Raw genomic sequence first — 26,305 nt, 5'->3', positions numbered from 1 at the left:
CGGCTGACGCTAGCTGTAGGCTGCGCTCAGCTTCTGGAGGCTGTCCTCAGGTCCTTGCCATGGGCCCTCTGCCCCACATGCAGTTTGCTTCTTCATGGCCAGCTGAAGGGCACCTGCTGCGCTGGATCTCTGACCTCCAAACCTTCTTTCAAGGGCCCGCCTGATTAGGTCACATCCGCCCTGGGTAGTCTCCCTTTTAACTACAAATCCCCTTTTGCCACATGGCTTGACCTAACTATGGTAATGATATCATATCCACAGGTTCTGCCAACACTTGGGGCATGCACACAGGGTGCAGAATCTAGAATCCCACCCACCGCACCAGCTAAGAGTGACCAGGCATGGATGTGCACTCAGCCTTCCAGCTCAGTGGACTTTTGACTTCATTTTGCTCAGCTCCCCAGTGGATAGCTTGGGGCCATAATACATCCTCCTAGATTCTGGAAGGATAAATCACACCTGTCAGACATCTAATCATCCAGCTCTGCAAGGTGCTGGAGAGTGTAGGGACATGCCCAGTCCAGTACCGGGCACTCAGCAGGTGTCTTAATAAAGGGTTTCGGGGGATGCCTGGGTGGCTCAGCAGTTGAGCATCTGCCTTTGGCTCAGGGTGTGATCCTGGGGTCTGGGATCAAGTCCCACATCGGGCTCCCTGCAGGGAGCCTGCTTCTCCCTCTGCTTGTCTCTGCCTCTCTCTCTGTGTCTCTCATGAATGAATAAATAAAAAATCTTAAAAAAAAAGGGCTTTGATCATGGGAACGGACTGAAGTTAGGTCTCATTGGTGGTTTGAAATTGCTTTAGTTATCTGTGGTTCCCAAGGTTAACGAAGAAATGAAAGCTGTTAGTCTGTGGACTGGCCTTCCTCCACTGTGAGGCTAAGTATCCACGATAAGATATCCTTTTCCTAAGAGTGTAGCAGTGATGCTGGATGCGGAATTCTGGCCTCTGAGGCAGACCTGCTGGCGGTGAGGAGAGTCTCAATAGGGATGGGAATGTGCGCTGGGGTGGGAGGTTGGGAAAAGTGCAAAGGGCTGGAGAAACAAGGAGGGGGGTGTGGGGGAGAGAGGGAGTGCATGCCGGGGAGGCCCAGGGAGGTGGGCGTGTCATGGTACATCATGTTGGCTGATGTGTCAGAGGCAGAACTTTCTTTCGGGCACTGGCCACTGCTTGTCCCTGGCACCTAGTTCAGCTCACACAAGTTTTTAAGTTGATGGATGGCAAGTCACTTGCTCAGAGATACATGTGTGCAGGAGGCCGTATCCATGGTAGCTGGATTTCATGGCCAAGACTCCTAGTCAGCTTCTCACATGAAGGTATCTTGTGTGCAGTTCCCTCTGGAAGGGCTCTACCACAGCTTCAACATCACTTTGAGCATGCCTTGCACATGTCTCATGAACAGATACGTGGCCACGGCCTGACAACTGCCTCATCTGTGAAAACCCACCATCTCAGGATTTGGAGGGCTGGCACTGTCCTCTTGTCTAGGTGGTCACAGCGGGAGACTGGACTCAGGAAGACTCTATACTGAACCCAGATCCTAGCAATTGTCCTGCCAGCTGCTGCTGAGCCTCCTGTTGTCCCAGCAATGCCCAGAGGCTGAGTCCAAACTAGGTAGTGCTGCTGTGTCCCACTCTCTGCAGGATTTATGGGGACATGATCTCCATCCTGCCCTGATGCAGGCCACCTGCTCCACATCTCCCAGGGTCCCTGGCTGCCTTCCTGCCACAGAACACCCCTCTGGGGGCATGTGGTGGAATCTTGCCTTCAGGCCTCATGTCTGGGCCCTGGGTCCTCAGTTTCCAATCTATGACCTATGGGGTCACTGACAGGATGACACCTGACCACTGGGCTGCCTGGGGCCTTCCTGGAACAGCTCGTGGTACATGGAATGTGGAGCCTGTGATTATACTCTCCCTCTTCACCTCTGTGCTGTGGCTAGAGATTATGGAGAAGTCTTCACAATGAGGGGTGGACAACGTGCCATTACTCCTTCCACTGCCTGCTGCTGATGGCTGCATGACCTAGAAGGGCCTGCTGGGTCTGGCAGCCTTACTGCCAGGTCTTACTCTGCCAGACATGTGGGGCACAGCAGAGAGCCCGAGGCCAAGAGGCCAGGGACTAAGCCCTGCCCTAGTCCTGGCTACATCAACTCCTAAAGCCTCAGCTTCCTATTCGTAGAGCCAGGATAGTGGTGCTTGAGGGAAACATCATAAAGACCACCACGTGCTGAGCGCCAAGAGCTATTTCACTGGTGCTTCAGGCCTAACTGCCAGCGAGCCCAGGAATATCATCAGGATAATCTGCTGGGTGTCACTCAGCCCTGCAGCTGCTAAGAACCCAAGAAGCAAATGGACACAGCAGGCAGGGTAAAGGACTCTGTGTACCTTGCACCACGAAGTTCACCGCCTGCCGCTCTGCTTGTGCCCGGAGCTGCTGGTCTTGGTCATGGACCCTTGGCAGTGGTCTCCTCCTGCCCATGATGGATGCCACGTAGCCTGGGTCCCACATAGAAGAGGATATGAGGCAGGAATAACAGGCAGTGGGGTGCCCTGATGTTTCCATCCTCTGTGGACACAGCTTCCCTCTGGTTGGGCCCAGGGGCCCCAGCAGGACCCCCTCCTCACTGCAGCGCTGAGCTTTGCCCAGAGGCACCTTGGTCTGTCTCTGGGGCGAGTGGATTCTGTGGTGGGAAAGCTTGCCTGGTGGCTCTCCTTTCTGACTTCTGACAGAGGACGGGGAAGGTACTTTATAAAGGTTCTTAAAAGCCACCTGTGGAACTTGGGTACAGAAGTAATTCTGGACCATGAGGCATTTGGGATGGGGAGAAAGGCATTAATCCATATTCTACTTGAGGAGGCATTGATGGTCTATGCTAGGAGCCATATTCTCACACATGGGGGCAGATCCAAGTTTTGTGGGGCCTGAAGCTTCATAATTTTAAAGTTCTCTTTCTCTTTTTTTAAAGTAGGCTCCATGTTGGGGCACCTGGGTGGCTCAAATGGTGAAGCATCTGCCTTCAGCTCAGATCATGATCTCAGGGTCCTGGAATCAGTCCTGCATCAGGCTTCCTGCTCAGAGGAGTGTCTCTTTCTCCCTCTGCCCCTCTGACCTTCTTGTGCTCTCTCTCCCCTCTCTTCTCTCTCTCTCTCTCTCTGTCAAATAAATAAATAAAATCTTAAAGAAAAAAAAAGTAGGCTCCATGCCTAGCATGAACCTGACAGGGGGCTCGATCTCATGACCCTGAGATCATGATATTAGCCAAAACCAAGAGTTGGATGCTCAACAGACTGCTGCAAGGTCTTCCAGAAGAAAACAAGCAGAAACATGCTGTGTTCGTTGAGTATATTTCTGACAGTGAGGACCTGGGCTTTATTAGGTGTTGGTGAAATTAAATTCTCCACTCAGGATTTCACATGTTTGAGGATTGGAAGAATTTCCCACAAATGTTATAATTATCAAAATGACAATGTTTTGAGCACCCGTTGTATACCAGGCGGTAAGAGAAAGCCTAATAGTGACTGGCAGTGAGGACAGGGAGAGTCCATGCTTCTGCCTGAATATACTTCAGTCTCTGCCTCTTGGTGTGTCTAGTGATTTTGGGCTGGATGCTGGGTATTGTGTGTTTTATGTTGCTGAGCATTGGTTTAGAGTCTTTATTTCAAGAGTGTTTGTTGGACCCAAGTAATTGGCAGATCTGATGCTTTTGTTAGGGCAGGTTTAGAGTAGCCTTTAATTAGGGCTAGTTCAGACCTACTACTAGGGTGTGGTCCTTCTGGGGTCTCTCCTGACTGTCACAGATGTCCAATGAGGACTGTCCACTCTGGGAGTCAGAATGTGCACATGTCTAGCCCTGTACGGACTCTGGGATTGTCCCGCCTACTGCTCCATTCGGTGGAGCTCCGCCTCAGTGTGTGTGTCCTGGTGCTCAGACACAGAGGGAATCCTCTTAAGATGTGTGCAAAGCGCCCTCCACTCTGATACTCTGCCTCCCCAGTCATGAGGCCTGTCTCCTTAGCTTAGTGAGACCACCATCATTGGCTTGGTCTCCCCTCCTGCATGTGCTCCGGGGTGCTTGGAGGCTCTCAGGGATGAACCCAGTGTCTGAAAACAGCTGCTTCATCCATGCCCAGTTTTCTAGTTGTTTATTGTGGGAGGAGGGTCTGAGCTCAGGCCCAAAGTGGAAGCCCCTGGCTCCACACATTTCAAATCTTGCTTCTGCTCTACCCAGTGTTTGCAGGGCTGAGGTCAGAGTTCCTGATAACTCTGCGAGATGTCTCCCATCCCTCCCTTTCAAGTCACTATGCTCAGGAAGGGGGCCAGGGGATGGAAGGAATGCTTCTAGAAGTCATTCCTATGCCAGCATGGCCAGCATCCCTCAATCATTCAGGGAAAGAGTGATAAACCACAAAAATATCTGCACTGAAATCCAAATTAAATGAGTCACTGACTCGACTTCCCCTTAGCTGGATCCCAAACTGGCTGTGGTCACTCTGATGCCCCCTGGCATAGAAAGGAGGGGCTGGGGTGGAGGAGGCAGCCTCTCAGTCGATTGCAGTCAAAATGCCTTGCTTTTGCCAATTTTATAAAGGACCAGACGATATGCGCAGCTTGCAGGGCCTCCCCCCAGGGCCTTGGAAAGGACTCCGGACCTACCTATCATCAGCACCCTGATAGATCTACCTCGTGTGCCTGCTCCAGCCCCAGTAAGGTCAGGTATGCCCATGCGGAGAGCTGCCACCCACACCTGGGACCTGAGCCCTGCTCTAGCCAGCAGCTGATGCTGCCTCCTTGCTGTGTTCTCCATCCATCCCACCTCAGATGCTGGGCTGAGACCCTGACACTTCAGACTGCTCCCGGGGTACCGGCTCTGACTTTAGCTTCTCCTGCTAATCTATTTCCCATGCTCGAGGACCGATTTGTGCAAAAAAACCCCAGGCTCTTCCTGTGGCGTGGTGTGCCACACAGGGTGCAGGCCTGCTGGCCTTGTCTCTGGCCCTGTGCTTCCCCCAGCCACCTGCCCACCCCAGTGCTGCTCCAGGCTCTCCCGGCCTTTCACATGGTGGCCTAGAGGTCACCCCCAGTGAGGCTGGGGCTCATACTGCTCTCCAGGGACCTCCCTCTGCCACTCTCTGTACTGGCATCTTGTTGGCTTTTTTCACACTGAGAATCCCATCATTCTGATCCTGTCTGAATGTACTTGCTTACCCGGTCTTTCTGTCTGCTCTTGGATGGAATCACTGGCATCAACACAGTGCCTGAGCCTCAACAAATGTCTGTGGAAGATTTTAATGATCATTTGACGATTTCTTCAGTGTTTGCCCAGAAATGTAATAGCCAGGTTGCAGGGCATGCATACCTCGTGTGTGGCCCTTTGAGAGTTGAGTATGAGGTGGCAGGGAGGGTGCTGGCTTTGGGCCTAAGCTGCCTGGGGCAGGATCCTGGCCTGGTACTGCCTGTTAGCTGTGTGAATGTGAGAAGCTACTTAACTTCTTGGTGACTCATTTTCCTCATCTGTAAGATGGGTAAAGGGTACTACCCAGTTGTAGAACTGCAGTGAGGATTACATGAGTTACTTTATGGAAAGCCACTGAAATCGTGCCTGCACCTTCACAGTCCTCTGCCTATGGCAATCCTGACTCCATATACTCTCGTCAACACTGGGTTCTGTTGCTCTTCTGACATTTCAAAGTGGGCAGTATTTTATTTTCCCTTTGTTGAAGGTGCGGGTTGCAGCAGGTGGGGGCTCAGCCCCCAGGTCCAGGGAGCCTGTTAGATGCTTGCTGGGGATGGAAGCGGTTTGCTGGCTTTCTTTTGCAAGGGAGCTGGGCACTAAGTGTGTTCAGTGCCCACAGGGGCCCCATGTGGGGCTACTGCCTGGACACATGGTCAGGCCCAGGAGGAGCCTGTGGGAGGGCTGCCCAGGACTGCCAGTCCTCAGCAAGCCTGGCTCCTGAGGGACCCCAAGGGAGCACACCACAGCCATCAGGAGGGCTGGCCCACAGCTGTCCCTTCCATAAAGCCCGAGTGCCCCTCTGTACCTGTGGCTGGCTCCTTTCCCAAGGTCTGCTTCCTGAATTTCTGCTCCAGCTCATTTCTTTCCTTCCCACTTCTTCATTTCTCTGTGATGCTCTCTTCCAAATGTCTTGGGTTGAATACAACCAATTTATATTCACAAATTTCTTTCTTTCCTTTTAAAATCTACTTTTAAAGTATTCCATTTCTTCTACATGAAGTGTCAGTATGGAGATCCTCTCCCTGTCATTTATTTCTAAGATGTTTGTAATGTTCTTGTGACTTCTAATTCTAAGTCATTAAGGAGTGTGATACATTTTCAAGCAGGTGGACAGACGGATGGCCACACACTGAGGTATGAGCTACCTTTGCATCCCACTGTGGTCACATGACATGTTCTATTTGATAGTCTTTGAAATCTGTGACCAAATTGTGTTGAAATTTTGTAAACATACCATGTGCTTTTCATATGAGCATGTGTTCTCCACTTTTAGGTGAAAGAGTTTCTCTCTCTGCTTATTGAGCAATTTCTTTCTTTCTTTCTTTCTTTCTTTCTTTCTTTCTTTCTTTCTTTCTTTCTTTCTTGAAAGATGGTATAAATTTGGTTAACTAGAAACAAGCCAAATTTATTTATGTATTTTTAAAGATTTTATTTATTTATTTATTTATTTATTTATTTATTTATTTATTTATTATTCATGAGAGACACAGAGAGAGGCAGAGACACAGGCAGAGGGAGAAGCAGTCTCCATGCAGGGAGCCTGATGTGGGACTCGATCCTGGGCTGAAGCTGCCCAGGATCCTGCCCTGAGCTGAAGGTAGATGCTCAACCGCTGAGCCACCCAGGCATCCCCCATCGAGCATTTTCTGACTCTGAGATTGCCTCAAGCTGATCCTACTCTGGACCCTTCTCACACTGGAGCCTTTGGTCCCATTTCACGCTCACCCAGTCCCCTCCCACATGCCCGCCAGTCCCCTCCCACATGCAGGCCACCCCCAAAGAAGCAGGGGCCAGGAGACCAGGTATGTAGTCAGCAGGGAGGGGAAGAGGGGACTGCAAAGGTTTTGGCTGCATCTGGCTCACCTGTCTGGTGACACTGGGCAATGGTTGTTTGGACAAAGTCCTTGATTTTCTTGTACTTCTGCAAAAAACTCTCCAAAAACTGGGCAGCTTCCTGTACAGTAACCCCAAGGCACGCTGCAAGCCTCTCCTTCCCTGTGTGGACAGAAACGCTCAAGATCAGAGGCAAGCCCTGGTCACACCTGTGGGGACCAGGAGAGCAAGCTGCCAGGCAGTGGCCACCACACACAGCAGTGGACCCTCGGAAGGGCCCTTGGGAGACCCTATGAGTCCAGGTCCCGGGGCACCACCCGTCTCTTCTGATTGGTCAGGATGGTGTTGGTTTAGGCTTTCCAGCTGAGTGCTCAGTGCTGCTCGGCCTAGACTGGTGCCTGATAAACATGTATTTACTCAGTGATGTTGGCTGAGTGCCCGGCAAGTACTGCTTATAAAGTCGTGAGTGAGTAGCTCTACTGCCCCGTCCAGAGGGAGACCTGACCTGAGTGGAGGACATCAGGGAGAGGCACAGAGGAAAAGGGAAGGAAATATTCCATCACTAAATCATGAGAAAATGTACTTAGGAGCTCCCATCCTTGAAATTTTTATTTTGAGACAAACACTTCTGGTCCAGGCCACTATTTCTTTCCCAGAGGATGCAGGTATTCTTGTGAGACTGTTTACAGCAAGATCTGGTCAGGACAGAACCTCAGCTCCAGCACAGACTGCTGGGAGCAGGTGTTGAGGCCATGCTGACCTGGGTCACCCACTGGAAATTCTGTGTGGCCTTGGGGCAGTTTTGTGGCCTGCCGTCAGCCCCATTTCTTCACCTACAACTCACAAACACTAGTCCTTATCCCAGGAGCTGTTAAGGGGACATGTCTGAAGGAGCAGGATGGATGGGGCTCACAGATCCAATCTTCTCTGTGGCCAGGCCACTCTAGCCCTGGGCAGCTGATGCTTTCAGTGGTCGCACATCTTGGGGAAGCAAAGGGGCAGATGTCTGCTTCCACCGCTCGGCTAGGGAGAATGGGAAAGGCTGCAGTGGTGCCCTGTGCTCCCCAAAATCTCTCACAGCAGAGAGAGCTTGTGGAGCATCTGTCCTTGCTCTTGCCAAGCTTGCCTGACTGTCCCATGTCATTTGGACAGAAACAAACAAACAAAAAAACTCAATTTTCCCTATTAGGGCTTAATTAAGACCATGTGATAGCTTCATGAATATATTACACTGAAATAATCCATCTCTAATTCCTTCTTTCTGTGACTTTCTGATCAGTGCCCCTCTGCTACATCACTCTGGTGCAAAACTCCATCAGCTTTCAGAAAGGAATTGGATGATGGCTGGACACCTCCAGCAGGTCTGGCTCGCGGGAACCTGAGTCTCCTCAGCTAAATCCTTTCTCACATCTAATCTACTATTAATCCTCGTCAGTGAATTTTTTATTTCTGACATTGTAATTTTCAGTTTTAGGATTTCCATTTGGTTCTTTTTATTTTCTGAGATTTCCTATTTTCTTTTCATTCTTTATGAGCATGCCTTCCTTTACATCCTTCAGCTCAGTTATAACAGTGGCTTTAAAATCCTTGTCTGCTAATTTCAACATCTGGGTCATCTCAGGATTTGCTTCTGTGATGGCCTTTTCTTTTGAGTATAGATCAAATTATCCTGTTTCTTCATATGTTCAGTCATTTTGGATTAAATACTGGATGTTGTGAATGAAATGTGGTAGACACTTTGAATTCTATTATGTTTTGTTCTGGATTATTAACCTTTTTTTAAAGGAGGCAGCTAATGTGGCCAACATCAAACTTTGAACTTTGTTGCTTTGCAGTGGGAAGCAGCTGAAATCTCAGATCAGTCCATTTCACTTTGGCTGGGCTATTTGAAGTCTGCCCTACTTCGGCATCGTTAGGGGTCAGCCAGAGGTTTGCGCCGAGTTCATACCCAGAATTTGGGATTCTTGAGCTTCTTTGGCTCTCTTTTTTTCTGAGATTTCTCCCTCACTTTCCAGATTCTCTGGTTGCTTCAAAGTATGTCCTCTGTTTCTTCAAGCAAGTAAGACTATGGACTTCTGTTGGTGTTTTGGCTGCTCATAACACAGGCTGAGGACTGTCTCTGGGTGAAGAGCTATAAAAAAGGGGAACTCACCCTGAACCATTCCTCCCTAAGGTCACTTTTTAGTACCTTTAGGTAGTACTTTTTCCCTAATTTATAGTTGATACATGTGCTGGGACCTGCTTGGCCATTACAGAAGTCACACTTCTCCTTCTCAGTATGTATGGCTGAGAAATCATTCCTTTATTAGGTAGAGATGCTAGGATATCTGAAGAGCAGAGAGGTTGAGGTCCTGTGAAGAAGCCTGTTTACCAGAGGCTGAAAAAATGCAGCAACCACAAGGAAAATGACAGAGACTGGGAAAGAGATAGAGAGTCCAGTCAGTTCTCTGGATTCCTGCTCCGGTGCCCTTCCAGTGGGCCTGTCACACTCAGAGGCCCCCCAAGCAGGATGGCCTTGGGTTCCACTAGCCCCTTCCACACAACTCTCCTCCGTGCTTTGGTTCACGTGATCACGTTTCTCCCATGTGAGTCGTAATTGCCCACAGGCTTGTCCCCCTGAGAGTACCCCTGACAGTGAGAGCCCCCTTGGTGGAAGCACAAGTCACTCCTCATCTCTGAAATCCTACGAGAACACACAATGTGTTTTCCCACAGATGGCTAATTACATCGTGTGTGAGCATGCGCTACATCTTTAGGAAGACAATCTTCACTCCCTTTTCTCCAAGCGCTCTCTCAGCATATTTGCTAATAGTCTCTCCTCTGGTCTGTAGCCCTAGGCCTTGTGAGTGCTTGGCACATAGTGGGCCTCCAGCGGTGCTGGCTGGTCTAACTGGAGCAGACGTGACTACCTCTATGTGTCTTTCAGAACTGCTTGGACAGCCTGCCCAGCCTATCTCAGCCCCACTTGGCACTAGTAACTCTGTGGCATGTGCATGAGATACTCTATGTTGTCCTCCTGGCCCATGCAATTCCTGTGATGGATGTCAGCCCGTGGGAGCAAGCACAGCACCATCCCCAAGGCCCCCTGTGCCCACACTTGGGCACACACTTGGGGATGTCTGCTGATCAAATGTGACTGGATATAGAGGCAAACTTAAACGCTGGACGACTTGAGGAGAATCAGAGGTTGAATGGACTTTAGGAGCAGGGAGAGCTCAGAGCAAGACCATCAGGAGAGGCTTCCTGGAGGCAGTGAGTCCTGATGGGCTCAGAGGGACCATTGGCAGGACTGGGCTAGGGTGCAGTTAGTTGGCAAGTGGCTGAAGGAGGGGTAGTGAGCTCATGGGTCATCCCTTTGGGTGAGGCTCCCGGGGAACAGCTGCTCTGTGGTCACCACGATTCTGGCAGGGACCACCCCACCCCTGGCAGAGTCTGGGGGAGGTGTGGGGATCAGGCTGTTCCACCCTCAGACCACTGGAGGCCCGCACAGATGTGAAGTCTCTCTTGAGCACCTTCTCTGCTCATATCACTGTTCTAATTCTCCTTGCCTGTCTCTCACTGATGACAGCCTCATGCTGATGGCGCCAACCTAGGCAATGCCGCTGCCATGTGTCCCTAGCATTCAAAGCAGCAGCTTCCAGACCCTCAGTGGTACCTTTCATGCAGCCCTTGAAAGCCAGCTGGTAGGAAGCATATGTGCTGCATTTCCAGAGGGTTCCCAGCAGCCCAAGAGACCCAACAGGCTCGCCTGGCAAGACTCTGGCCTCACACGTGGGGAGGATGGCACAGCCGTGTGCTGATGCCAGCAGATGCTCAGGAATCTGCTGTCAAGCAGGCCGGTGACAACAGGAACAGCAGAAATGGAGGCTTGGGGTGGGAACCCTGTCACCGTCAGGGCTAAAAGCAGCCAAATTACTCTTTTCACTAACATCATGGCTAATGACTCACTGCTTATTTACAAAGTGGAGCTCTTTATAAAGTGCATCCTCCAGAAGGTGCCAAACCAGCAGAAGTGAAGACTGCTTTTGGGTGCGTCCTGCCGTCTGTGCAAGGCTGCACTGATGGCTCTGCACACTCCCACCCATCCCTCTCTCCCAGCTGGATCCAAGGTGGTGGCCCCACTACTGCACACAATGCTGGTCCCGTAGCACTATGTACTGGTGTGCACTGAACCAAGGGGCACCCAGGGTGCCAGCCACCACCCCAACAAGCCTACCTTCTCACTGACAAATATGTGACTGGGGCAAAGGGGGTGGAGGGCTCTGTGGAAGGTCACAGGTCCAGGAGGGGGGAAGAGTTAGGACTCTAGCCAGGCTACCTGCCAGGGAAGCGGGGTAACACTCTTCCCGCAGAGCCAAAGCTAACAGTATGTCTATGACATATGGCTCAAGGAGGCAAAGCACCAAAATCTAATATAACTTGGTGGAATGCTGCGTCTCTCTTGGCCCCCACCCCCGACAGTAGCCCGGGAAGTTTCAGAAGCACACAGAGAGAGGCCAAGAGGAGGAGACAGACCAAGCAAATCTGAATCATCCTGCTATCACCACTGAGTTCAATTTTTTCAAAGTTTTTTAGCCTGTTTCTGTGTACACAAAATGTTTTCACAAGTAGAGTCAGATAACTACCCAGTTTGCTAATTGGTTCGGTATTTATTATGAGCCTGCTGTGTGCCTGGCCATGGGCATAGCTGGCAGAGCTCCTGCTTCATGGGGCTCCTGGGGCTGGGAGCATGGGTGGCACTCTGGAGGAAGCGAGCCATGGAAGGTGTGCTGCGTGCTGCACAGGGCTGGGGGCCCCAAGCCTGGACAGCGGTGTGTGACTGATGGACTCTTAAGCGGCTTCCAAGGTCCTGCCTCCTGGTCTTCATGCTCCTCACGGAACCCCCTCCCCTGGAGTGTGGGTCATGGAGGTATTGACCTGGGATGGTGTATATAAGTGTGTAGCACCATCTCGCTGGCTCCCAAGAATGAAGCCACTGTGTGGTAAGCTCTGCCTATGTTGCGGGACCCATGTGGCAAGACCTGAGGGCTGCTGATGTGCCCCCCAGTGGAGCTGCAGGTGAGACCACAGAGACCCACAAACAGAATGACCACGAATGTGTGATCTGGAAATGGATCTCTGATACAGTGGTCAGGGACGGCTAAGAGAGGGAGCTCTGTGGATGTGGGGGTGTGCAGCAGAGAGAGTGACTACAGGGCCTAGGCTGGGAGCCAGGCTGGCCAGCAGGAGGCACGTTCCAGACCCATCATATGCAAGTCTCTCACGTCCCAGCACATGGTCACACTGCAGAAGTACAAGGTGGCTCTTGCATATAATCGACTATACATCTGCCTGGACTTTCCTGCCCTGAAAGCTCATCCCCTTTTGCTGCCTTTCCTTGAGTGGCAGGGAAACAAATTCTCCTCTCAGTGTTCTTGCACGTGCTGTGCTGCTCAAACAGGACTGACCCAAAGGAAAGGCAGTCCATGCAGGCCAGTGGACAGCCAGATGTGCCCTTCCTTCCAGAGGTGCTGGCTGGCCCACGGCCCCTTCTGACACTCTCCCTTGCTATCCTGAGGGGACACGAGGCCTCGCTGGCTCAGCATGATGTAGAGGGAGAAAAGAGTTTCCATAGAATTTAATGAGCCACGTCAGGAAAAGGGGGGGGGGGAGGGTGACAAGGACACTCTGCCTTGTGTCCTGGGTTAGGATGAAGTCCCCTTGAGCATCTCAAGGACAGAAATGGTCCCCAACACAGCCATGTGAGGTTGGGGCCAGGTGTGAGCCCTGCATGCCCCCCAGCTGGGCAATCTTGGTCTACGTTCACTCCTGTGCTTATTATCTCAGCTGGCCAGATGCTGAGGGAGTTAATAGCCTTGAGGGGTCTGGCTGGTATCTGGTGCATCACAGATGTCATTGGTGTTTTGTAAATGACACTTGGGAACTCACAGAGTGAGCTCCAAGGGGCAAGAATGATCTCTTTAGGGCAGACGACAAGGGCCACTTCCAGGTGGCCTACAGGTGACACCCAAGACTGGTCCGCAGCCTACCTGCTCCGTAGACCACGGAGTACACCACCTTCTTGGTCTGCTCTCTGTCTGCATATGTCACACATTCTGGGGGAATGTCCTTCCTGTGTGGAGAGATGGCATGTGGTCAGGCATATCAGCATCGTGCCTGCAGAGGAGGCCATGTGAGTTCAAGCAGCATGCCACCCACCACGGCTCTTAACCATTTCAAACCTGTCCATAGGGAGGGGGGGGACATTCAGCACCTGCAGATCTGGCTCAGCATGGGCTCTCCACATGGATGCTAATGCTGTGGCTGAGCAGGTGCAAGCTGGGCATATTCCTGAGCATCAAACACAAAAAGGATTTTCACCAAAGGGGTACCAAACAGAACTTGAGGAGAGCCTGCTCCCAGTGCAGGGCACCTGGGCCTAGGAGCCCAGTGGACTCCACACTGGGCTGTGTAGGATAGTTGGGCAGCCTCGGCCTTCCTTGCAGATATGGTTGGGCTGGTGGGTGAGCCAGTCTTAAGCCTACAGCACTCAGACAAAATAAAGATCAACTCAACACCTGACCAGCATGTGAACTGCCACAGTCTGCAGAGGGTAAAGCTGAGCTGTTTGAGTAGCTCCAGGTGCCCACCTCCCTGCACAGCTATGTGCCTCAGGTGGACCAGGTGTCTCTGACAGAGTAGGCATTTCAGATGCATGAGGACGGAAATAGAAAAGGGAATCTGTCCCCATCTTTGTGGGTCAGCTCTGCTCTGGGCCGTTGGCAGCGCTGCCTTATCCTTCCCTTCCAGCTGGCACTGGGCCTAGACACCAGCCCCGCAGAAGAGCCTGGGGTCTTCTCCAGTCTTTTCTGAGTGTGTGAGCTTCCTCGGGCATGCATGTGGCTCTCTAAATTTCCTGGTGTGCACAGGCAGCTTTGAGTGCCCAGGAAGTTCTTCTTCTTCTTCTTTTTTTTTTTCCTTTTGAGATATGTTTATTTATTCTAGAGGGAGGGGAGGGGGACAGGACAAGTGGGAAGGGCAGAGGTAGAGGCAAAGTCTCCAGCAGACTCTCCGCTGAGCGTGGAGCTTCACGTGGGGCTCCAGCCCACGACTCTGAGATCACACTTGAGCTGAAACCAAGTGGGACATTTCACCCACTGCCCTGCCTAGGTGCCCCCCACCCCAGCAGTTTTTCCCAATTGCTCCTCCCAAACCTCCCTATTATCTTGCCCTGTGGCTGTTTAAGTTACATGTTTTCTAACAATGCCCCCACTTGTCTGCCCCAAGTGAGTTCTGAGGTAGAAGAAACAATGCATGTTGTCAGGCCCTGGGGCAGCCCCCAGACAGCTTAGACTAAATGTGGATCTCTGAACAAGGTCTGCTCACTCTCTGTGGAACCAGGCACCTGGGCCCCAAAGGGAGGTGGAGGTGTGCAAATGCCACAAAGCACTCCCACCATCTGTAGTTGCTTTTTCTTGATTCAGCATTTCCTTAGTTGCTATAAACTGTTGACTGTTTTCCAGAGTTCTGACAAAGCTGGTTCTGACAGTTTTTGCTTGATTTTTTGGTGTTTCTGTTGGGGGGACAGACCCTCAGAGACGCCAACTTTCCCATGTTCACTGGCCTTCTGGAGTGCACAAATTTTTACCACGTGATCTAAGTACCAATGCATTCTTGTGCTTTTCCCACTGTACCAAGATATTTTGCCCACTTGTTTATCTCACTCTTGAACTTGGTATCATTAACAGCTCTATTTAGATGAGAAGCAAAAAGCCAACATGCATTCATGCTCAGAACAAATATGTGTCCACTCCTAGGTCACTGTCCACCCTCCCTCCCTTTATTTGGGAAAGCCTACAGGTGCTCCCAGCCTGCTCAGGAAAGACACTGCTGGAAAACTTGCTAGGACTGGCTTTCCCTGCTTCTTGCCCAGCCATCCGTGACAAGGACTCAGACCCTCCAGTGGCAGCTGTAGGGAGGGAAGGACCAAGCACTTTAGAGCCAGGCCCTGCAACCAAGCACGTAGGTGACCTCTCCTTAGTGCTGTCAGGCCAGGAGTTGTATGATGAAACATTAAATTCTCCCAGAACCTGCTTCTTCCCAAAGTGTGACAAGATCCAAACAGTATAATCAATACATAGATATTATAGATGTATATCAAAACCACGCTCTCATAGTAGAGAATATATTTTCTTCCTGAACACATACAGCATATTCATAATAACCCATCATACATTAGGGCACCAGAAAATATCAAAAGATTGCACTGAGCAAAAATATTAAAATAACATTTTGATCACAGTGCAAGAAAACTAAAAAAATTAAAACCAAAGCCCTCTTTTCTCCCAAACCAAACCCAATCCCATCTACCTAGAATAAAACAAAAAACACTTCTTTCAGATTTGGGGTGAAGAAAAATACAAATTATATAGCTTTCTGGGGCACCTGGGTGGCTCCGTCGGTGAAGCATCTGCCTTCGGCTCAGGTTGTGATCTCAGGGTCCTGGGATGGAGTCCCGTGTGAGGCTCCCTGCTCAGGGGGGAGTCTACTTCCCTCTGCTTCTGTTCTCTCTGTCCATTTGCACTCTCTCTCTCAACAAATACAATCTTTTAAAAAAATTATATAACTTCTAATGAATACATTGTATGTCAGATGCAGTAGATTACATTTAAAACAGTGAGGAAATTTCATAGCCCTGAACACTTGGTATTGAATAAATACCAATAAATACCAATAAATACAATAAATTAAATGAAAGAATAAACGTACAGTTGGCCTTTGAACGACACAGGGGTTGGGGTGCTGATTCCCTGCACAGTCGAAAATCCATGTATAACTTTTGACTTCCCCAAAACTTAACTACTAATAGCCCCCCGTTGACTGGAGACCTCACTGATGACATAAACAGTCAGTTAACACATGTTCTGTGTGTTACATGTATCATATACTGCATTTTTACAATAGAGTAAGTCATGGAAAAGAAAATGTTAAGAAAATCGTAAAGAAGAGAAAATACATCTACAGTACTGTCCTGAAGCAAAAAAAGTCCTTATTTATTTAATTTCTTAAAAATATTTTATTTATGGGGCACTCGGGTGGCTCAGTGGTTGAGCATCTGCCTTTGGTTCAGGGTGTGATCCCGGGGTCCTGGGATTGAGTCCTGCATAGGGCTTCCTGCAGGGAGCCTGCTTCTTCCTCTGCCTATATCTCTGCTTCTCTCTCATGTCTCTTATGAATAAATAAAATCTTAAAAAAGGTAAATATATTTATTTACAAATAAATAAAATCTTAAAAATTTTTTTTATTAATTTACTTTACAGAGAAAGAGAGCACAAGCAGGGGGAGCTACAGGCAGAGGGAGAGGGCAAAGCAGGCTCCCCGTAGAGCAAGGAGCCCGATGCAGTGTTTGATACCAGGACCCTGAGATCATGACCTGAACTGAAGACACACATCCAACCAACTGAGCAAGCCAGGTGCCCCAAAGTCCTCATTTAAATGAACCCATGCAGTTCATACCTATGTTGTTCAAGAGCCAACTGTATATGAACTAAGTTTTCAACTTAAAAAACAATAAAAAGAACAACAAATCAAAGAACACACAGGAGAGAAATAATAAAGTTAGAATAAAGATAGGAACAGAAATTGATGAAGTAGAGAACAGCAAAACACTAGACCAAATTAATAAATAAAAATCCTGGTTACTGTAAAAAATAAAATAGATAAACCATTAGCTGGTATAATCAAAAGGGAACAAGCACAGATATACAAAATAAGAAACAATAAGGGAAGGTAACTACAGATATGCAAGAAATTTAAAAAATCTTAAGTTATTTTGCAGAACTCTATGCAAATAAATTAAAAAACTTAGGTGACATGGACGTTTCTTAAGAAAATACAGTTATAAAAATTTGCTCTAGTAGAGATCAAAGTTAGGCCACAGAGGAATGTCCAAAGAAGAAACAGAGAAAATTATTAAGGAACTACCCCACAAAGTCCTCCAGACCCAGATGGTTTCAAAGGGGAATTTTATCAAACAGAAAATGAAGAAAAATGTATTTTATTAAGTATGTATAACAGTTATACCAAAACATGATAGAGTTTATTTTATTTTTTAGAAAGATTTTTATTTATTTATTTGACAGAGAGAGCATAAGCAGGGGGAGTGAGTGGGAGAGAGAAGCAGGCTTCCCGCTGAGCAGGGAGCCTGATGCGGAGCTTGATCCCAGGACCCTGGGATCATGACCTGAGCTGAAGGCAGACACTTAACCAACTGAGCCACCCAGGCACCCCAATAGGGAGTTTAATGAAGGAAAATCACAGACCCTACCTCCTATGAATATTGATTGATGTAATAATCTAAAATAGAATATTGGCAAATGGAGTCCAACCCTATAATAAGAAAATAGTACCCATGGCCAAGCAGAGTTTATACTAGGAAAGCAAGGTTGGTTCAATGTTAGGATAGCTATTAATATAATGCATCACATTAATGGAACTAAGGAGCAAATTATGTGATTGTCTATATAGTTGTTGAAAAAATCCTATGACAAAATTCAATACCTACTCCTAATAAAAACTCTTGGGAAAATAGGAGTAGCTGGATACTTCCTTAAAATTATAAAATACACACCCCAATCCTAAAGTTGGCATCCTACTATATGGAGAAACACCAGAAGCACTCTTACTAAGGTCAGAAGCAAGGCAAGGGTGCTCACTACCTCCAATACTATTTAACCTTGTTCTGGAACTATTAGCTATATCATCAGAGTCATAAGAATTGAAAAATATGAAGAAAACTATCTCTAGTTGCAGATGACAAGGTAGTATTCTGGAAATCCCTAGAAAAACAATGATAAAATAATTCATAAAGTAGCAAGAAATAAAATTAGCATAGCAAGGCAATAGACCATGTATGGCAATAACATGAATGAACATACAATGGAAGAAAGGACTTCATTTACAACTTCAGTGAAAATGACAAAATACTTAGGAATAAACAAGAAATGTGTCAAACCTATATGAAAAATCTTTAAAACCTCCTGAAAGACACAAAAGTGGACTTGACTGAATGCAAAGGCATCCCTTGTTCTTGACTGAGATATTTCAATATCATCAAGATATCAGCTCTCCTTACAGTAATTTATGTATTTAATGTGATCTCAATAAAAATACCAAGAAGTGTTTCCATGGGACTAGATGCTGGTGTTCACATGGTGTATAAAGGCTTGGAAACAGAAGAACTCTGGGCGGGGGGAGGGGCTGGGCCACCCAGACATTAAAACAGGCAGCAAGCCCTGAACAGTGCAGTGGTGTGGTGCAAGCAAGAGAAGAGCCAGAGCACCTGAGTAGAACAGACACCTCAGGGGCAGATTCAATGACATGCAGAAATCCCGTGGAATAAAGATGGGCTTCCTGGTAGATGGTTCTGGGACATCTGGAGAGCCGTTTGGAGAAGGGGACCAGAAAACCTGACAAGCTCCTCTGTAACCAAATCTAGATGCAGTGAGGGGAAGGGTTGATGGATCACCTCCCCTACCACCACTACCACCCAAAACCCCACGTCTTTAGTGTGGCGTAAGATACCATAAGCAAAGTCAAAAGACAAACAAACAAGGAGAAAATATTCATAACATGTATCAGAGATGAAGGGCTAACACCCTAACGAAGACAAAATATTCCTACAAAAGAAAGATGAAAATGGCTGAGAGGCACAAGGCAAGCTCAGTGTGTGATTTCCACTGGCCACAGTGGGGCAGGGCCTCTGGTTCCTGATACCTTAGAGGGATTCTGCTTTTGCATCTGCTTGTTGGGTAGTTAGTTCACTCCCACCCCACCCCAGAAGCCCAGGTCCGCTGACCCTTCCGGATGCAGAAGTGTCTGAAGTGGCTTAACACAAAGTACGATGACTGGTTCGGGACATAGGTTAAGGGTTTACCTGTGAGTGGAGGATGCTGTGGCTGGCAGAGAGGGCCAGGTCTCCTGTTTTCTTTTATTGGCTTCTAAAAATTAATTTTATTCACGTATAATTAACACGTGATAAATTGCACCCATTTTAAGTGCACAGTCCAATGAAATTTCAAAAATGGATACACCTGTATAACCACAAACACAATCAGGATACAGAACATTCCTCTTATTCCAAATGTTCCTTCATGCCCCTCTGAAGTCAAACCACCCCAAATTCTGCAGCCCCAGGGAGGTGCAGATCCTTACTGCCACTGTAGGTTAGATTTGCCTTATATCTTATATAAATGGAAGCATATGGTACATACTCTTGTGTCTGGCTACTTTCACTTAGCTTAATATAGTTAAAAATTTTTTATTATTCAAGTATAGTTGACATACAATGTTATGGTAGTTTTAGGTGTGCAACATAGCAATTCAAAAATCCTATACATTACACAGTGTCCACCACCATAAGTGCAGTCCCCATCTGTCACCAATGTTATTACAGTATCATTGATTATATTCCCTGTGCTGTACTTTTCATCCAGTGACTAATTTATTTTATAACTTGAGGCTGGTGCCTCTCAATCCCATTCACCTATTTCAGCCATTCCCCCATTCACATCCCATCAGGCTACCACCACTTTATTTTCTGTACTTATGAGTCTGTTTCTAGTTTTTTCTTTGCTCATTTTTTTTTTTTAGATTCTACATATAAGTGAAATCAGGTGGTATTTGTCTTTGTCTTTTTTTTTTTTTGACTTATTTTACTTAATACCTTCTGGGTCCATCTGTGTTGTCACAAATAACAAAATCTCATTCTTTTTTTATGGTTGAGTAATACTCCATTATAAATATATATATATATATATATCTTCTACACCACATCGTATTCATTCATCCATCAATGGACACTTCTGGTGCTTCCATATCTTTGCTATTGTAAATAATGCTGCACTGAACACAGGGGTGCATTGTCTTCAAATTAGTCTTTTCCTCTTGTTTTGGTAAATACCCAGTAGTAGGATGACCATATGATATTCCTATTTTTTTATTTTTTGAGGAACCTCAATACTGTTTTCCACAGTGGCTGCACCAACTTACATTTCCACCAACAGTGTTCAAGGGTTCTTTTTTCTCCACATCCTCACCAACACCTGTTGTTACTTATCTTTTTGATTCTAGCCATTCTGACAGGTGTGAGGTGATATTTCATTGTGGTTTTGACTCGTATTTCCCTGATGACGAGTGATGTCAAGCATCTATGTGTGTGTCTCTTGGCCATCTGTATGTCTTCTTTGGAAAAATGTCTATTCAAGATCCTCTGCCTACTTAAAAAATTGGATTGTTATTTTTTGGTATTGAGTTGTGTAAGTTCCTTTTATGATGTGCATGGTAACCTAACCCCTTATCAGATATATCATTTGCAAATATTTTCTCCCATTCAGTAGGTTGCCCTTTTATTTTGTTGATGGTTTCCTTTCCTGTGCAAAGGCTTTTTATTTTGATGTAGTCCCAATAGTTTATTTTTGCTTTTATTTCCCTGAGATGCCTCAGGAAACATCTCCATAAATGTGTTGCTTAGGCTAATGTCCAAGAGATTACTGCCTGTGTTTTCTTTTAGGGGTTTTGTGGTGTTAGGTCTCACATTTAGGTCTTCAATCCATTTTGAATTTATGTTTGTGTATGGTGTAGTAAAGTGGTCCAGTTTCATTCTTCTGCATGTGGCTGTCCAGTTTTCCCAACATCATTTGTTGAAGAGACTGTCTTTTTCCCATTGCATATTCTTGTTTGCTTTGTCATAGGTTAATCAACCATATAAATGAGCATTTATTTCTGGGCTCTTTATCCTGTTCCACTGATCGATGTGTCTATTTTTGTGCCAGTTAGCACAATATCTTTGAGACTTACATTGCTATGTATGTCCTTTGTTCATTTCTTTTCCTTGCTGATCGTTTTCCATTGACACAATTTGCAAATTGATCCTTTGTTGATAGACATGAATTTTTCTGTTATGACTACTGTGATTACAGCTAGTAGGAATTTTGACACAAGTCTTTGTTTACATGTGTATGTGTATGTCTCTTGGGTAAATACCTAAGAGTGGAATTGCTGGCTTGTATGCTAAATGTGTGTTTACCTTATAAGAAAAGGATTATTTTTTTCCCCAAATGACTTACAGTTTTACACTCCCAACTGCAATATATGAGAGTTGTAGTTTCTCCAAACCATTGTCAACAGTGATTATTAATCTTTTTAGTTTTAGCCATTCTTGTGAGTATGGAGAGGTATCTAATTGTGGTTGTAATTTGCATTTCCATAACTAGTGATACTGAACATATTTTCATGTGCTTATTGGCATTTATGAAGTATCTGCTAAATCTTTTGAGGGTTACTTGTCTTCCTATCACTGAGTTGTAAGAGTTTTGTATGCATTTGGACAGTCATCTGTTGTCAGAGATGTGTATTGTGAATATTTTCTTCCAGTCTGTTGCTTGCTTTTTCATTGTCTACTGGTATTGTTCTAGAGCAAGTATGTTAAATTTCAATGTAGCTCAATTTATCAATTTTCCAATGAAGTGGCTGATACTTCTGGAACTGGAGGGTATTGTGCTGAGTAAAATACGTCAATTGGAGAAGCACAAACATTATATGGTCTCATCCATTTAGGGAATATAAAAAATAGTGAAAGGGAATAAAGGGGAAAGGAGAAAAAATGAGTGAGAAATATCAGAAAGGGAGACAGAACGTGAGAGACTCATAACTCTGGGAAACGAACAAGGGGTGGTAGAAAGGGAGGTGGGCGGGGGGTGGGGGTGACTGGGTGACGGGCACTGAGGGGGGCACTTGATGGAATGAGCACTGGGTGTTATTCTATATTGGCAAATTGAACACCAATAAAAAAAAAATCTTTGCCCCATAGATGAAAGGATTTTTTTCTCTTATATATTCTTCTAGAACGTTTATAGTTTGAAATTTTATCTTTAGGTCTATGATCCATTTTGAGTTAATCTGTGTATATGGTGTGAGGTAAGAATCAAACCTTATTTTTTCTAAGTGGATATCCAGCTGCTCCAGCATCATTGGAAAGATTATTCTTTACCCCACCAAATTATGTTAGCATCTCTATTGAAGGTGAGTTAATCATATATGTGAGGGTCTGTTTCTGGACTTTTTTTTTTTTTTATTTACGATAGTCACACACACACACAGAGAGAGAGAGAGAGAGAGAGAGAGAGAGAGAGAGAGAGAGGTGGGGGCAGAGACATAGGCAGAGGGAGAAGCAGGCTCCATGCACCGGGAGCCCGACGTAGGACTCGATCCCGGGTCTCCAGGATCGCGCCCTGAGCCAAAGGCAGGCGCTAAACCGCTGCGCCACCCAGGGATCCCTGTTTCTGGACTTTTAATGATGTATGTATCTACCCTTATACTAATAATGCACTGTTTTGATTACTGTAGCTTTATAGCAAGTTCTGAAATCAGGTAAAACTCAAAATTTGTTCTTCCTTTTCAAAATAAACTGCTTTTTGGATGATATTGTAATTGTATTGTTTTACCTTAAAAATTTTCAGTTGTTTATTGTTACTATATATAAATACCATAGATTCATATATATTAACTTTGTTTCCTATGTCTTTGCTAAATATTCTTGTTGGTTCTAGTAGCATCTTTTGTAAGTCTCTTAGGATATTCTGTGTATACTATGATGCTGTCTGCAAAGAAAGCTTTTTTCCAAACCTCATCCCCTTTATTATTGTCTTTTTATGTTTTATTGCACTGGCTAGAACCTCCAGCACAATGTTGAATAGAAGTTGTTGGACTGGACATTCTTGCTTTGTTTCCTTGGAAAAATAACTGAGTTTTTCACAATTAACTAAGATGTTAGCTATAGGTTTTTCATCTATGCCATTTTATCATGTTGAGGAAATCTTCTGGCTCACTAAAACTTTTTATATTTTTATAATAAGTATCTCTCAAATTTTGTCAAATCCCTTTCTGCATCTATTGAGATAATTACATGGTTTTTCTCTATTTTCTTAATATCATTAATTACATTGATTATTTTTTGTTAAACTAATGTTGTTAATCTAAAGTAACTGGTGTTAAACCAACAGTGCATTCCTTGGATAAACTCCAACTGGTCATGGAATATTGTCCTTTTTCTACATTGTTAGGTTTGATTTGCTAATATTGTGAAGGATTTTTGCATCTATGATCATGAGGTCTATTGGTCTGCAATTTTCTCTTTGTGCAATCTCTTTGTTTAGTATCAAGATAATTCTGGCCTCAAAAAGACTGGAAAATATTCACTCTTCTTATCTTTTCTGAAAGTATTTATAAAGGATGGAATTACTTTCTTAAATGTTTGATAGAGTTTCTAGTGAAGTCATATAGCACTGGGAAGGTTTTTATTACAAATTCAACTTTTTTAATAGATAAAAAGCTTTCAAGTTGTTCCATATTTTATCAGTTTTGGTAATTCGTGTCTTTCAAGAAATTTGAGTTATCAAACTTATGGACATAAGGTTGTTAATTACGTTTCCCTATTATTCTTTTAGTATCTGTAGAGTTCTTGCTAGTGTGCACCTTTTCATTCCTGATATTGCTGCACCCCTGCCCCCTCCAGTCTCCCTGATAGCGATTTATCAGTTTTATTCATCTTTTCAAAAATCCTGCGTGGGTTTCATTGATTTTCTCTATTTTTCTGTTTTCTAGTACATTGATTTCTACACCTCCTATCTTCCTTCTACTAAGGATTGAAGTTGCTTTTATTTTTCTAGCCTCTTAGGATGAAGCTTAAAGCTTTGATAATTTATTGTAGACTTTTCTTGTTTCCTAACATAAGCATCTAATGCCACAAATCTCTGAGTACTTCTTCAGTTGCATCCTATAATTTCAGACATGTGTGTGACTTGCACACTGCAAACTACATGCATTGCTGAGAGGAATTAAGGAAGACCTACATAATGGAGAGACATACACTGTGGTCATAGATGAGAAGATATGGTTATCGGCCTCAAAATATTTTCTTTTTTTAAGTTAAAAAACTTAAAAAAAACTTTTTTAGTGATCTCCACACCTAATGTGGGGCTTGGACTCACAACCCCAAGACTGAGGGTCATGTGATCCACCAACTGAGCCAGGCACCCTCAGCTTAAATATTTTCTAATATCTCTTGTGACTTTTTTCTTTGACCCATGTGTTTAGAAATACATCCTTCATTTTCCAAATATTTGGAAATTTCCCACATATACTTTTTGTTCTTAATTCTACAGATTCACTATGATTTCAGTTCTTCTAACTCTATTGAGACTCATATCTTGATGAGTGCTTTCTGGTGTACTTAGAACCATATTCTGTGGTCGCTGCTGAATAACATTACCCACCTCCTACCTCTCTCCCTGTACTTGTTCTCGTCAATTGTTGAGAAAGCAATGCTCAAATCTCCAGCTCTGCTGGGTCTGTCTTTCCCTTTAGTCCTGGCAGGCTTGCTTCAATGCTTTGAAGCCCTCTTCTTAGGACTGGTTTTTCTTTACGAAACATCCCTGGCCTGGGAATATTTCTTGTACTGAAGTCTAATGTATCTGATATTGATATAGCCATGCCGATTTTAATCTGATCAGTCTTGGTCTCCTTTTTTTTTTTTTTTTTTAATTTTTTTTTTTTTAAATTTACTTATGATAGTCACAGAGAGAGAGAGAGAGAGAGAGAGAGAGAGAGAGAGGCAGAGACACAGGCAGAGGGAGAAGCAGGCTCCATGCATCGGGAGCCTGATATGGGATTCGATCCCGGGTCTCCAGGATCGCGCCCTGGGCCAAAGGCAGGCGCCAAACCGCTGCGCCACCCAGGGATCCCTCCTTTTTTTTTTTTTTTAAGATTTTATTTATTTATTCATGAGAGACACATAGAAAGGGAGAGAGGCAGAGACACAGGCAGAGGGAGAAGCAGGCTTCATGCAGGGAGCCCGACGTGGGACTCAATCCCGGGTCTCCAGGATCACAGCCTGGGCTGAAGGCGGCGCTAAACCACTGAGCCATCCAGGCTGCCCACTCTCCTGGTGTTTAATGTAGGTTCTCCCCATTGGACAGCACACTTCATCTCCTATCACCAATTCCAGGTTTGGGGAGAGTATACGGCCTTCGTGAAGAGCAAGTTTTTCTGCCTTTGCATGATTGTGCTCAGGAAATAATGTCACTTGCATTATGTCACTTTGCATACCAGGAAAAAAAAAGATTTTCATTAATTGTGTTTATCTGTTGAAGTGATCGCTAATAAGTAGATACAGAGCAGATGATCCATAAGCTAAAATATCTAGAGCCTGAAAGAATTTTTGAGATGTTGGCTTATGTATTAGTTTTCTTTGGCTGCTATAACAAATTATCACGTATTTGGTGGCTTAAAACAAGGGATATTTATTCCCTTATAGTTTTGGAGATCAGAAGTCTGAAATCTAGGTGCCTGGGTGGCTCAGCTGGTTAAGTGTCTGCCTTCAGCTCAGGTCATGATCCCGGGGGTCCTGGGATCGAGCCCTGTGTCAGGCCTCTGCTTAGTGGGAAGTCTGTTTCTCCCTCTCCCTCTGCCCTTCCCTCATCTCCTGCTCTCTAACAAATAAATAAAATCCTAAAAAAAAAGAAGTCTGAAATCTGAACCACTGGGCCAAAATCAAGGGTGGTAGCAGGCCCTTCTGCTGATGCTCTAAGGGAAGAATGTACTCCTTGCTTCTTCCAGTTTTTGGTTGCTGCTAGCATTTCTTGGCTTGTGGCCACATCACTCCCATTTCTGCCCTGTGGTCACACAGCCTCCTTCTCTCTGTGTTTCCTCCCTCCACCTCCCCCCTTATTAGGAGGCATTGTGGTGGCAGTTAGAGCCCATTCTGATAATTCAGGATAATCTCATCTCAAAATCATTAACTTAATCACACTGCAAGATCCTTTTTTTCCATGTAAGGTAATATTCACAAGTTCTAGGGATTTGGTGGGCCATTATTCAGACTACCACAACATATGAACCATAAAATATTTAAGATGTGTACATAATGAGACCCAGATTTGAAAACAAAACACAAGAAGACAAAGTAATAGGAATCAAAACTGTGTGCACAAGAGACCAAAAGAATGATTGAGAGTGGAGGTCTGGCTAGCCAGAGGAAGACAAAGCTAAGTGGAAACAGAGCTTGATGTTGGATGAGGAACAAAATGCCCCTCAGACATACTGTTGGCCAACTAGCAATAGAAGGTCACAGTCACAGTGGCTACCCAGAGGCCAGGGTATGCAAAAAGTCAGAGGTTCTCCAAGGTAATGAAGCCAAAACT

At 45.7% G+C, this 26,305-nt stretch overlaps 1 protein-coding gene across 6 annotated transcripts in view; it reads right to left on the bottom strand.

Moving 5' to 3' along the window:
• POLN (DNA polymerase nu) overlaps positions 1-26,305 on the bottom strand; it is a 156,234-nt gene that overhangs the window by 7,606 nt on the left and 122,323 nt on the right. For 5 of the 6 annotated variants that reach the window (XM_038533251.1, XM_038533254.1, XM_038533256.1 and 2 more), the window contains 3 exons: positions 13,097-13,179; positions 7,098-7,229; positions 2,386-2,496 (listed from right to left, as the gene is read on the bottom strand). In XM_038533251.1, coding sequence (XP_038389179.1) covers positions 2,386-2,496; positions 7,098-7,229; positions 13,097-13,179 — 326 coding nt within the window. The remainder of the gene's footprint in view (positions 1-2,385; positions 2,497-7,097; positions 7,230-13,096; positions 13,180-26,305) is intronic. The other variant, XM_038533255.1, reaches the window with a different exon arrangement.

This window comes from Canis lupus, chromosome 3, assembly GCF_011100685.1.
Source record: "Canis lupus familiaris isolate Mischka breed German Shepherd chromosome 3, alternate assembly UU_Cfam_GSD_1.0, whole genome shotgun sequence".
Taxonomy (NCBI): Eukaryota; Metazoa; Chordata; class Mammalia; order Carnivora; family Canidae; genus Canis; species Canis lupus.
The sequence above is the reverse complement of the archived record's forward strand: the minus strand, read 5'-3'. Positions and strand labels throughout refer to the sequence as shown.